The sequence below is a fragment of the Mustela erminea genome, chromosome 5 (genome assembly GCF_009829155.1).
Source record: "Mustela erminea isolate mMusErm1 chromosome 5, mMusErm1.Pri, whole genome shotgun sequence".
In the NCBI taxonomy this organism is placed as follows: domain Eukaryota; kingdom Metazoa; phylum Chordata; class Mammalia; order Carnivora; family Mustelidae; genus Mustela; species Mustela erminea.
This window is the reverse complement of record NC_045618.1, coordinates 74,211,697-74,226,258: the sequence shown is the minus strand read 5'-3', so window position 1 is coordinate 74,226,258 and position 14,562 is coordinate 74,211,697. Positions and strand designations below refer to the sequence as shown.

Genomic DNA, 14,562 nt, shown 5'->3' with positions numbered 1-14,562 from the left:
ACTTACTTGCAAGTCACTTAACCTCTCTAGGCCTTGGTTTTCTGGGTGAAAAAGAAAGTGGGGATAATACTGCCTCCGCTGGCCATGAAATAATGGATGTAAATACACCTTGTGATTTATCTACAGTTGGACCTGCACTGGGGGTCAGCTGGTCAGTGTGGAAGGCCAGAGCTTTGGTTTGTGACTCTGGAGGCAGAGGGGCAGTACTGTGGGGGAGGGCAGCAAAATAATCCATCCCCTCCTCTCTTACTGGGACTTCAAGAATCTCCAGGGAGAACTGACATCTATTTGTAAAATCACTTTGGAGATCAGGGCCAAAGAATTCTCCTTGTTGGTATTACAAAGTTCAGGATGCCATCTTGGTTCCTCTTAAATCAGTAGACAGTGTAATTATTCATTTTTGCCCCCTGTGATTTTACACTGCAAAATTTTGCTTCCTCTAAAAGGAACAAACATCTCTTGCTACTTCAACAAGGCAGCAGGCTTGATTTCTGAAAAACAAAATTAAGGGAAAAGGAAGATAGGCAAAATTGAAGAACCACGTTGGAATATCAAGAGACTAACGTACAAAGATGGGATTACAGAGCCACCTTCCAATTTCAGTCCTTCCACAAACTCTACCAGGAGTAATTTCCTCAGGGAGCCATTTATTTATTCATCCAATTATTGGGCAAACATCCATCAGCTTCTCTGGTGTGCTCAGGGTTGGGCTGGGCTCTCTGGGGGTGACAATGTTTCAGGCTCTGGGACTCACCTTGCTCAGGTCTACTATCCCAAGGCTCCATGGCTGCTTTTGCAGTCTGGCAGCAGGAGAAGAAGCAGGCAGATCCACTGTGTGGCTTCTCTTGAGGAGTGAAGTCCTTAGTTTCCAAAACCATCTTCTGGCCCTTTCTTCAACATCTCAGCCCCAAGTGGTTCAGTGTCACTCCTGTGTGCTCTCAGGCTTGCCTCAGGACAATGAGGAAATGAGCCTGAATCAGCATACGTTCTGCCCCCAGAGAACAGCTTTATCAGGGGTTAAGGCCACCTAGGGACTTTTTCTTTTACTGAAAATGGTGGCATCTACCTGCTAGAGTGAGGCCAAGCTTCTGGCAGGGGAGATGTTATTTAGCTTTGGACAGCGTTGAATCCTTCTTTCTCCCCTATTTGTGGATGTCCCTTTTATTTTTCATGGCAATATATTAATTTTGGATCTTTTGTTGATATACCAAGGGAGCTGCTTCCTAGGAAGGGAGATAGACTTTGCCACTGTGCCTGTCTTCCATGGGACGGGAGCCTATAACTGTAGCACAGAATTTACTAGAAAATGCACTGGATTTAATTTTTAGTAGCTCTTAAGTGCCTACTGCTGTACTCTGCCCATATCAAGCATCCTGTAAATGTTGATGCTGGACTGAAGAAAACACAAAACATACATAATGGGAAAATGGAATAAGTGGAGCGGGCAATGAAAATTAAATGGGAGAAAGCAGAGTTAAAGCATGAAAAAAAGTTTAATGGAGTATTATAGAATTATCTACTGAAAGGACAAAGTAGAACAAACTAAAAATAAAAGAGAATATAACAGCTTGGGTGAGAGGAATGTAGAGGTAGGGACAAGCTGGAGAAGTAATTAGGACAATTACTTCCATGCAGTGGTTCTCAATCTTGGCCACACATTGGGATCACCAGGGGCGGTTTAAAGAATACTGAAGCCAAGGTGCTACCCCCAGAGAGTCCGATTTAATCGATCTGGGGATGGGGTTTGGGCATCAGGATTTTGAAAATCTCCGTAGGCAATTCTGACGTGCAGCCAGGGTTGAAAACCATTGTGTAAGAGAACCATTTAGTCAAAGAATAAGCCTTGTAGTGCAGTCAAGGCTTATTAAAATGTGGTCTTCAGGAGACAAGGCAAAGCCTGTGACCAAGGGGGTCTGCCAGTCTTCTTGCCCTTTCTCCAGGATCAGCACAGACCCTTACCCTCAACATCTCTCTTCCCTGGTGATCGCTTGCCACCGGCCTCCTATGAATCAGAGGCCAGGAGGACCTGCTTACATTAGCAACAGCCATCTCCCTGCTTTCCTGATGGCCCTGCAGCAGTGCTGGGCACTTACTGGGTGCTTAGTAAATCTTTGCTAGGGACTATGTTCCTTGTCCTTCCAGGTCATATGCTGACTGAAATGGGTTAAGTCTGTGGTTCTTGTTCCTCCTCTTAACCCCACCTTGACTTTTGAGATCCAAATTCTGCTCCACCCAGCTTCCTTCTCTGAGGCAGAATTCAGCCAGGGGACCCCATTCACTGTGATTCTTTACACTGGACAACAAATCACTGTGTGTGTGTGTGTGAGAGAGAGAGAGAGAGAGAGAGAGAGAGAGGAGAGAGAGAGAGAGAGAGGAGATGGAATGCAGCCTGGAGCACACCAGACCCAGAATGTAATGGGTTTTTGCTGTGTTCCAACTTTGTGTTCTCTTTTCCTTCCCTCCCACCCTCCCTTCCTTGTTTTTGCCCTGAAATTCCTAGGCTCATAGTGGACCATAGTCATCCAAGGAGCCCTGCCTTTAAGAGTGAAAATATGTCCAGTGTCCTGAAGTGGCCACCTGTGTTTAGAAGGGGTGAATTACCTTCTGCTTTCTTGGAATTGCTGATTTCACAGCAAAGATTTGCTGCCACACACAGAGAGCCATGGGCAGAATGTAAAGTTATTGCTGCCTCTGGAAATCCTCTTTGAAATGCCCTGCTTGTTGGAAGAACTGGGTGTAGATAGGGGGTGGGTGGGTCTGGTGGTCCTCAGGTAGAAGATGGAGAGGCCAGAACAGAGATTTTCATGCTGATAAGAGACTAATCTTATGCCTTTGTTGGTAGAAGTCTCTTTATTTAAAAACAAAACAAAACAAAACAAAACAAAACACCAAAATGAAACAATGATAATTCTGTCCTTCCATTCAACAATAGCCCAAAAGAGGAAAAAGGGGAAAATACTTAGATTGGGAGTAGATAGGCTTTTAGTTTAAAAGGGGCTAAATTGAAGCCCCTTCTCCTTTTTAGTAGTTCTCTGAACATTAGAAAAAGCACTCCCTGCTTTTCTCCTCTGAAATGGAGAAAAACGTTTTGCTTAAGGTTATTGGTTGGGAGTAGGGCTGGAGGACAGGGCAAGGATAAGGAGAAGATAAATGCTTTTTTTTATTCCTTTGGTGATAGAAGCTTATGAAAAAGTAGAATGTAGTTATTTTAGTGTTTACAGGGGGCTCAAACTCTGTGTTTCTGGAGCAATACAGTTGTGGAATTAAGATCTTATCATACAGATCGTGTATCTGCCAACCTGCCAGTTGTCCCCTAGAACATAACTGGACTCTCCCAGAACCCTAGAGAAACTCTCTGCTTGATCTTCCACAGGGAAGCAAATAAAGCCCCTTACCCTTCAATGAAAGGAAGAGGAGGGGAGTGAGATTCCTTATTCTATCTCTAGTGGGAGAGAATGAGATGACTCCATCCTCTGGGTTGAGTTTTGTTGCCAGAGGAAGGCAAATGACAACATGGCGGAGGCCTCACTTTCTTTTCCTTGGGAGAGGCATGTGGTGGGCCCAGGTGCCTAATAGTTTGGTCCTCCGTGCCACTGGCTTCCACAGCCCCCAGTAGCAACTGGCATACTCCATGGTTCTTGGTTCTTGTAGTTGAACATTTGGCCCAGACACCATTCCACAGTCACCTCCCAGTTCTTGGGCTCTGAGCTAACACAATTACTACTTTGCTTAGTTTTATCACAGGTTGGGAGGAAAAAAAGAAATGAGCCTGAAGATGCAGAAAAGATGTAATCCAGATAATTTTCTTTTTATTTTGAGAGACTGAATTCTACGTTTCAAGCGTGTGAATGGCTAGAACATGGCCTCTGCTCTCAAGAGACGGAGCTCACTGAGGAAACAATGGATGAGAAATGTGGTTCCATTCTCCAGTGCTCTGGGGAAGGCAGCTGTGTAGATACAAAGAAGTGGCCTCAAGGTGGCTTTGGGGGCTAGCATGAGAGACTTAACAAACCAATGAAATGGAAAAATTAGTATTTGAGTGGGTGGATGTTGGTCTAGCAGCTTGGGTCCCCATAGCCCTGTGCCCTCATCATGTCCCAGGATCCCAGCCCACTCTGCACCTGCCACTGCCCCATTGCCACATCCCAAGCCCCCCTTACTTTCTGGTTGGTTATTGGTGGCTTGTGGTGAGTCTTTGGTGGAAAGTGGAGATGGGTAGAGGGGCAAAGGCGGAGGTAAGTACGATATTGTTGATCACACTCATCTGGCTCATCACAGTTCCGGGGGGGTGTTTATGATCGCTGCGGCTCTGTTGGGGGCAGACCAGTTTGGGATGCGGGTGCTAGTACACACGAGCGTGGACGTGACATGGGAAAGTGCGGTGAACATGGGGCTGCGTGATGAACGCTCAGTATGAGTGAAAGCTAAGATTGTGGAGTAGCAAAACAAGCTCTCCGGCTGGCAAGGCTTTAACTGGCAAGCAGTCTGAGAGTTTGCCTGTGGGCATGATGGAGCAGCGACTATGTGAACTTGCAAAGTTACCAAAGGAGGGCACAGCGGGGCTGCTCCGAGTGGCAAATGACCTGCATCTATCAAATGGCTCTAGCATTACGAGGGACATCACGGTAGCTAAAGAGTGCACGGTATCAGTCTAAACCGACAGCAGTGTCCAGCTGTGGTGAGAAATCGGGGACGTAGGATAACTGAAGATGCATGGGGAATGGCACATGCCAAGAAGACAGACTTGAAGCGCACCAGGAAAGAGGATTTTTGCAAGACTCAGCTGATACTGATCTCTCACTGTCAGAATACTTTATTTTTAAAAGTACCAGCTCAAGTTCTGGATTGGTAATCCAGACACTGAGCAGAGGGTCACAGCTGCAGCATGCCAGGGAGGGAGCTGCTGCCTCTACTCCCAATCTGTTGTGTTTGTCTTGACTCCTAGTGCAGCCAGGGACCCAGCTGGACAGCACCCCAAACTCCCATGGAAATCCTGAAGCCACCTCGCCCCTTGTTAGTAAATATGAGTCTGTCCAGGGAAGGACCTCTTGTTAATAAGTATGTGTTTATCCGTATAAGTGTGATGGGGAAGGGATGCTCCCAGAAAACAGAAGACCATCTAAAATGCTATGGCAAGGGGTGCCTGGGTGGCTCAGTAGGTTAAGCCTCTGCCTTCGGCTCAGGTCATGGTCTCAGGCTCCTGGGATTAAGCCCCGCATTGGGCTGTCTGCTCAGCAGGGAGCCTGCTTCCCCCTCTCTCTCTGCCAGCCTCTCTATTTGTGATCTCTGTCTGTCAGATAAATAAACTCTTAGAAAAGCAAGTAAAATGCTATGAAAAAAAAAGAAAAGAAAAAAGCAAGCTGCGGCCATTGAAAAATATTTATTTTTGCAGAAAAGATGTAATCCAGACAATTTTCTTCTTATTTTGAGAGATTGAATTCTAAGTTTCAAGCGTGTGATTGTCACAGGCAAACAAGGACAGCCAAGACAAGAACCAGCAGCCTCTCTGTACACCCACAAAGGAGCTGTGCCACCAGGACTGTGTCCTGTAATCAGGGCTGCCCTGTGTGGCCATTGGGGACCCCCTCCCACTTGTGCCAATCATCGAGTACAAAAAGGTTCTTGGCTTTTCTCTAGACAATGCTCAGTTTCCATCGGTCCTCTGTTCTTCCAAGGTGTATAAAACCGAGCTGCTTTCAAATGGTGGAAGGGGCCTTGGGAGAGGCTTGATAAAAACAGGATAAAAACTCAGATGAAGCTTCAGAGGGGCAGGTCCTGCATGCTATTGTTAGAGGTGCTGCGGAGACACCTTTCTGCAATGCAGGGAATCTTCTTCTCTCTCTGTCTTTTTTTTTTTTTTTAGAGGTGGGGACGGATGGAGAGGGAGAGAGAGAATCTTAAGCAATCTTCACACTCAGCACAGAGCCAGACATGGGACTCGATCTCACAACCCTGCGGTCATGACCTGAGCCAAAATTGAGCCAGATGCTTAACTGACTGAGCCACCCAAGTGGCTGGATGCGGGCGGGGGCAGGGGGGAGTGTCTTTGTCTGTGACTTCCTCTTTGGGCCTGATGTCTAAATTGAGGAGTCAGCATTATGTGGTTGAATCTGCTCTGGTTGGGCGGGAGAGTCTGGGGCAAGCTCTTGCTCTTTTCTTTTACCTTTTCATTTTAAAGTAAGGAGTGCATTCAACTGGGGACTGTTGTGAAGAGTTAGTCATCCGTGGCTGTAAGATGCCAACATTGCCAGATGGGGTGCGGGATTGCAAGCAATTTATAAAACCTTTGCGGCCGTTTCTGCGACCACAAGGGATGATACTGGCTCAATTTAGCATTTTTGAATTTAAGTATTCCTCTCATGCCAATGTATGGAGCTGTATTCTCTCATCTGAGGTTGTTCATTTGGAAATACAGAAGGGTGAGGCATTATTTCTTGAAATAAAATATTCCCTTTCATTGCATCTGTGTCTCAGTGATCCCTAAAGCAGAAATTCAGTTCAAACATTAAATTCAATAATCAGATATTAAACACTTACTATGTGACACGCTCTGGAAACTGAACATGAAACAGACCCAGGATCCCTGCCCTCGAGGAGTTTATAAATTAGGAGGAGTGTAAAGGAAGTATCAACAATCCTGGAGAGAGCATGTGAAATGAGTCAAGAGAGGTAAGTGCTAAGGTGGTCCGACTGGGGGAGGTTATATCCTCAGAGGGGAGTTCTGCAACGGGGATATGAATCTGGGAGTCAGGAGCACATACATGGAGTTTAACGCGGTGAGGGTGAATGAGATCATCATGGGTGGGGGGTGGACAGACGGCAAGAGGGACCCAAGCAAGGGCCCTGGGTCCTCTGTGTACAGAAGCTAGCTGGGGGAGGAGGAACCAGCCAAGGAGAGCAGGAGGGAGAGGCCAGTGATGCAGAAGAAAATCTTGGAGGTGTGGCAATTCAGAAGCTATGCACAGGAGGCATTGCAAGAGGAAAGGGTGGACACCTGTGTCATCCACTGCAGAGAGGGTCTCTGATCATTGGCTGTGTATGCCTGTGTGTTTTAGGTTTGTCTCCTCCTATACTGGTCAATCCATGAGGGCAGGGCCTGTGTTTATGTTATTTTATTTTTAAAAAGATTTTATTTATTTATTTGACAGAGAGCACAAGTAGGCAGAGAGGCAGGCAGAGAGAGAGGGGGAAGCAGACTCCCTGCTGAGCAGAGGAACAGGATGCGGGGCTAGATCCTAGGATCCTGGGATCATGACCTGAGCCGAAGGCAGAGGCTTTAACCCACTGAGCCACCCAGGCGCCCAGCCTGTGTTTATTTCGTTCACATTATGTACTCAGGGTTTGGCAGGGTACTTGGCATGGAGAAGGACTCAAGATGTGTTCGTTGCATAAAGGAAGGAAGACGTCAAAGCCGGTCTGCAATAATTATACTTAGCTCAGTAGGCAAAAGGTAGTATCTGAATGAGCGTTTTCAGATTTCTAACACAGAGTTTGACCTTAGCAGGAAACGAGAGCCTTATTCTGGGGGCCCGCACAGACGAGTTGGCCTTGTGCATATCCCCTTTCAACATCATTAGGTGTCCTTCAATCTGGCCACACAAATGAAGAAACAAGAATCCATCTGAGTGGTTCGCCCATAATCGTTTAGGGCAGTGTTAGTGACTAGAATCTCATGAGCTATTAATGATTGTGCTATTTTGGACAGAAATCTGTGATCCCAGTCTTGGGTTAAGTAAGTATCTTTACAGCAGGCATTGTCAGAACATTTAATCTGATAATAAAGAATTGTGAATGGTAAGAGAGAGCAATTAATATAGAGCACTTCCCCAACTTATTTGACCATGGAATCCTTTTTAATTGCTTCACAATTGTTAATGTCTCAAGGGACAGTAATATTCTGAAGAACCATTTTGGCAAATGTTGCCCTAGGGCTTTGTAACAATTCTAAGAGGAAAAATCCATATCACATTTCTTTTTAGTTGACAGGGGGAGAGATTCCCTATACTGGATACAAATTATGTGGGTGGAGTCAAAAGGAATGGTAGGTTGATTACTGTTGTGAAGCAATTGATTCCCTCTTCCATGTGAGATTACCATTTCCTGATTGTTGCTGGTCTTGCATTAACTTCTGTGGGAAGGGTGTGAATCCCGGCCCTGCTGATATTGGTCTTGGCCATGGAAGGGCTTTGGGTGATGAATGTGAGTGGACATGATGACGATGATGATTGAACAGAAGCTTTAAGGAGCATCTGGGGTTTCTGCCAGCAGCTCTCTTGTTCTTTTTCCTCTGCCAGGAGGAAATCCCATACAGTGGATTATCTTTGAGCCTGGATTCTAGAATGGGAAGACACTGGGAGCAGAGCTTAGCAGACACCTCATAGCCACTGACTTGTAGTAAAAGCAGGAGCAAACAGTAAATATTCACAGTTTAAGCTACTGAAATATTGATGCTGTTTGTTACCACAACAGAGTTGACGAATACAAAGAGGAAAATATGCAAGGCTGTTATAAATGTGACAGCTCTTTCTTTCCAGAGTTTCTAGAAGAGAGACAACTCCGGAGGAGAAGCAGAAAAGAGGTCTGTTGATAGCTAAATTTTTTCTACTTTACAGAAGAAAAGTTATACTCTTGTTCTGACTAAAAACAACTCTATGAATTGAAACAACTCAATCAACCAAGATCAAGATTTATAAATGTATATCTGAGAAGAAATCTCGATATTTCAAACTGAATGAAATCAAAGAGCACACAGAAGTGGACGTTCATGGCCAGTCCTGCTAGCATTATTTGCTCCCTGTAGAGCACATTACTTAATTAATAGCCTCTCCAGATTTCCTAACAGTTGTCATCAGTGGGATGAGGAGGCAGCCAGTTGCCCAAAAGCAAATTCTGGGAAATCCCAGGTTTGGGAGGGCTCTTAAATAAGAACAAAAAGTTAAAGGGAGTGATGATCATTATCCAAGGAAACAACGGTCCTCTTTCCCTCTCCCTTCCTCTTTGCTTACTTCTTATCTTCTCAACCCGTACCACCACCTTGGAGCTGTCTGTTTTGTGATGTGTATGGTGGCAGCATTTTGGAAATTTCTAGGCTTTTCTAGGCAGGGAATTTGCTACGTCTGTGGTTAAGGAGCCCCTGTGACATTAGCTTCCTCACAAAGAAGCTGATTGTGCCTAGCCCAAGATCAGTATTTTTCCATCAGTTTGTTTATTTACTTACTTAAATTGAGAACATAGTTGATGAAGAGCTGTGTGTGTGTGTGTGTGTGTGTGTGTGTGTCTATGTGTATAACGGTTAAGAATGCTCATCTTCCTTACTGGATCATCTTAAAAATTCTCCAAGTGTGCATTACCTCAGGGAAGCAAGTGTTTTCTCTGTGATGAGCTCCTGTCACCTCCTCTGAGAAGCCTTCCCCAGCTTCCAGCCATCACTGTCTTCTACGTTTCACAGGTGTTTGCTCCTTCTTCCATTAACAAGTCTCTGTTTGCGTGTCTGTTTCTCCCACTGGAAAGAGCACCTTGAGGACAGGAATTGAGCTTTGGTGGTTTGTGTAACTCAGCATATGGCACAGCACCAGGAATATTATATGTGCTCAGTACATATTTGAGGGATGAGGCTATGCATCCCCATAATTACAGACTTGCATATTTTAATAATATAGCTACTGAAAACATCCACACAAAATCCAAAACACCAAAAGGGCTCATCATAAGCCCAATCACAGAGAAAATAACAATCATAGCGGCTCCTCTGATTTCCTCATAGCTGGCCAGTGTCTCTGGGTGGCTTTTGCTTACCTGTTCCAAATCCCCATGTGGTAACTGGCTCAAAAATATGCAGGACCCTTTGACCTCTCAGTTGTCCTGTGTGCCCCAAAATGGCCTCCTTAGGATGTTAGACCACTAGAGAATGGGTAAAATCCTTGGTCTCTGAGAATGCTTGGCCTCTAACTCAGAGTGACTCTGGGGTCTCCAAGACCACTGAAAAGTGAGAATATGCTAAGTGTTGGGACCTTACTGCAACCCAGAGTCAGTGAGGAGCACCAAATTTGGGGAAATCTTAAGATCCTGGAGTCCTTCATTTATTCATACAAATGCATTTATGTAATTTGTCAGGTTCAATGATTAGCAAAGGCAGATATAGTCCCTGATCTCTCAGAGCTTACAAACTAGAAAAATAGACATTAATAAAATTAATGAAATTATTACAAACTGATATATGAAAGCATATTTTCTTTTTCTTTTCTTTTCTTTTTTTTTAAAATTCTCTGCCCCACCTCCCCTCCACCCCCACAGGCAGATTTTAAAAACCTCAAACAAACATCTGAACTTGCCAGGAGATATCAAGACATCTCTGAGGAATTGATGTATAAACTTTGATTCAAAGGTGAATAGAAGTTGAACAGGTGATGAAGAGATAGGAGAAGTGTTCCACAAGGAGGGAGTAATATAATGTGCAAAAGTAGGAGGGCACCTGTTCATTTCAGCAACTGGAAAAGGTTGTGTTTGACAGGAGCATGGGAAATGAAGGAGGAGGGTAAGAAGTATTTTGGCGGTATAGGTGAGAAAAGGGGTCAGACTGTGCAGGGTTGTGGAGGCCACTTTGGGGATTTTGTATGGCCTTTTGCCTGTAAGCAATGGGAAGTCACTGAAGGGTTTTGAAGCAGGGGTATAACATAATATTTGTATGTTGAAAAAAATCACTCTGGTTGCTGTGGGGAGGACATACTTGAAGGTCCCAGAGGCCAGCTAACTCATTTGAAAGACTAATGAAATATTTCAAAGGAGAAAATGGAAGTTTGGACGAAGGGTGCTGGCAGCGGAAGATGGAGAGGGGAGGCTGGTTTGGAGATGGTGATGTTATTCACTGAGATGGGCAACCTCAGGAAAGGACCATATTTGGAAAGAAGATTTTGATGTTAAGTCTTGGAGTTAAGTTGAAGTGACTTTGAGACATTTAGGTGGACACACTGAACAGTCATTGAACACATAGGTATTCATGCATTCACTCATATTTATTGATTCCCTACCACATGAGAGTCAGTATTGAGAATTGTGTGGAACAGAAAAATATACTGTGCTTGGAATCTCCTCTTGAGGACCTAAAGCTTATGAGACAGCCATGAGGAATTGTTAAAACTATTGGGTATAGAGAAATGAGGGCTTGGGAGGTTAGGTATGATACCTGTCTTTAAATATTTAAAAATATAAAGGTAGGGACTTAGTGTTGTTTCAGAAGGCACAAAAAATGCCAACATAGAAAGTTACAAGGAAACATCTCTTGTGATTTATTTATTTTATAATTGGAAGTTTGGACCACTTTATGTCCTTTATCTATTTCTCCCATTCCCCTAGTCACCCCCCCCCTTCTCTGATGGTGACCGCACTTACTATGCTGAGCACTGAGTAATGTATAGAATTGTGAAATCAGTATCTTCTATACCCGAGACTAACATAATGTTTCATGTTAATTATACTTCAAAAAAAAAAGTCATAGGAAAGCAGACCTCAATTTCTTATGAGATGATTTTTAAAAATAAGAACTGTCATTGAAAATATTTTAATTAAGTTTGGATGATCGTTTATTCAATTATTATTTAATGAACATAAAAATTGAATAGCAGGATTCCTACTTGGCCTTTAAGATCCCTTCTGGCTTTCACATTCAATGGCTCTAATTTTCTGTTTAAGGCCCTAATTGTTCAGAATGAAGGTCACAACTTGGATTTCCTTGAGCCCATTTCCTTACTTGGACCCTATCTGTATGTTCCCTGGGCACTTTCAGGGTGCTGTAAACAGTAACTTCTTCAAGGTTGTGACCCCTGCAGAAAAATACAATGTGTGGTAGGAATCACCTTCCCTTCCTCTGCTGGCTGTGGCCTCCTCTAACGCAGAGGAAGAGGTATACCCTGATTCCCTTCTTTTCTCTTGCCAGTCACTCTATACCATGGTTCCCTGGTGCTGGGTGACCTGTTCATACATGTAGCTAGTTGATGGCATTGTTTCTAGACACAGGCTATCACCTTCTTGCTGCCTTTGAGCAATCATATCTTCCACTGCTAGTCACAGGGCATGCCTAAGGACTCCTTTGCTAGGAAGCCTGGTGGAATTACCATGCCTATTACCACCCCCCTGACAGTTGAACTTAAAGACCTTAACAGCCTAGACAGACACTCTCTGGGATTTCTCTTCACTTCTCCGAACTCTTTCAAGTGAGCCCTTTTTATGATGAATAAGAATCACGGAAAGCAGGATAACGGGGACAACAATAATACGATGTTAATCAGCAATCAGTTGGCTTTACCAGTGCAGTGGGAAGAACATGGACAATATAAAAATATCACCTGACCTTCCCATCATTCATTTGTCATTGGAATTTCTGCAGAAACACTTGGTCCGTGTTTATGTTATGCTAGGGCCTTTGGCGGCCCTATCCCCACCTTAGTCTGGAGTCCTAGGTAGTATATAAAAGATTTTCTCAATTACATGCTAGTACTCTCAGGGAGTTCTCCAGGTCTCTAATCTTAATTTATATCTGGTTTCCTTTTTCATTGTTTTGTGCTTAGACTCTTTCCGATCTTTGTTGGGCAGTCTGCTTGTTTTCTCCCAAGATGTCCTTCTTCCTTCGCTCTAGGCTGTTTTTCATGCTCACCCCATGCCTGTCTCAGGTTCTGAGAAGCCCCACCCCAACGTGAATCAGAACTTCATGTTCTCATCTATCCTGAAGGAGGAATGGACAATTAGAGACACATGCACTCACTCTTGTCCCTTTTCTTCCCAATCAGACTTAATTAGACCCTAATGATCATGTTCTTTTTTTCTGGTTTGATCTTGAGTTGAAGGTCTGTGGCACAAGGTTCTGGGTTACAGTGAATAATCTATGACGGTCATGTGGTGTGGTAAAAAGTACATTGGCTCTATAAATATTAATTCATTTCCTAATCTGCTTGTGGATGAATGAGAAATGATCATACCTGGAATTTATGTAATGCCTTCTTCCAAGGAGCGTACAAGGACATGATAGCACCTCAATGACTCAATGAGAATATTTATTATATTGGTAACATGAATAATCTGTAACCTGATTTGGGGATGACTGATTGCTTGTCGTGAGTCCCACACCTGGCTGCATATCAGCATCCCTTTAGGAGCTTCTTACAAATATGGAATTTTTTGGGTGGGATTTGGGAAAAACACATTTATATTTCTCCACCTCTATGAAATTTTCAATAGTGATGGCTTTGCTAGACTGGTGTTTCTCAAACTTTAATATGCATATAACTCACCCAGAGAATCTTATTAAAATACAGATTCTGATTCACTAGATCCAGAGTGATGCATAAGATTCTGCGTTGTGACGCAATTCCAAGTGATGCTGGTGCTGTCTATCTGAAGACCACACTTGAAATAGCAAGATCTTAGACTGGAGAGGGGAGGTGGAGAGGACTGGGGAGGGAGGTTGAATTACCTGGGAAACCAGAGGTCCATGCCTGCACCAATTTAATCAGAATCTCTGGGGATGTGTTCCAGACATTGGCATTTTTAAAGCATTTCCCCAGGCATTTAAAATATGCAATTGGAATTGAGAGCTATTGTTCAAGTGATGCCCCGACCACATCTAATATCCATTTCTTTGTAGTGAGAGCAGGAGAAACTGGGCACATCTTCCTTGTATCAAACTGAGAGTTTTGCTGCTTAAAGCAGAATTTCTGAAAGCATGTCCTTGAACCCACTTGCATCAGAATCACTTGGGCACTTGTCATAAATACATGTTCCCAGGCCTGCCCCCAGCTAACCTAAATAAGAATTTTTGAACTGGGGCTTAAAAGTATAATTAGAAACAATCTCTCCAGGTGCTTCCCATGCACCATGAAGTTTGAGAAATACGGGCTTATGAGATCCAATCCAATCTCTTTAGCCTTATAGGTCAGGGGTCTCTAAACAAGTTGGTCTCAACCAGATTTTTTGAGCCCTCCCTTTCCCTGTTCTACTGTGTTAATCTCCTGTGGTAGGCAGGTTCTAAGACAGCCCCCAGTGATCTCTCCTCCCTGGTATTCATGTTCTCATGTAATCACCCTCTCCCTTTGAATGTGAACTGTACTTATGAGTTCACTTCTACTGAATAGAACATGGCAGAAACAACAAAATGTCACTTCCAAGATTAGGTTGCAAAAAGGCTGTGCCTTCCATCTTGGAAGTCTTCTTTCCAAGTTCGTGCTCTAGGGAGGCAAGCTGCTATATTATAAGGAGCCCTATGGAGATGCTCATGTAAGGGTCACCAACTCCACTTGAGTGAGTTTGGAAATGGATCTTTCTCAGTCAGTGCTTGAGATGACTGCCACCCCCAGCTGACCTCTTGATTACACCTCATGAGAGACCCTAAGCTAAAGAACACAGCTAAGCTAAGTCCAACTAAGCTACTAAGCTACACCTGGATTCTTGACTTGAAACTGTGACATAACGAATGTTGGAGCCTCTAAATTTTGTGGTAATAATAGAGCAATAAATAACTTGTACAGCCACTTTGAAATAACCCTCATCTTCCTTCCCATTTACCCAAACCCT

The 14,562-nt window shown here is 43.9% G+C and overlaps 2 gene segments (V, D, J or C); both read right to left on the bottom strand.

Annotated features, from left to right (window-relative positions):
• LOC116591114 overlaps nt 1-14,562 on the bottom strand; it is a 373,928-nt gene that overhangs the window by 102,021 nt on the left and 257,345 nt on the right. The window contains 1 exon segment of the V gene segment in view: nt 11,357-11,363. Coding sequence covers nt 11,357-11,363 — 7 coding nt within the window.
• LOC116591095 overlaps nt 1-14,562 on the bottom strand; it is a 221,539-nt gene that overhangs the window by 134,904 nt on the left and 72,073 nt on the right.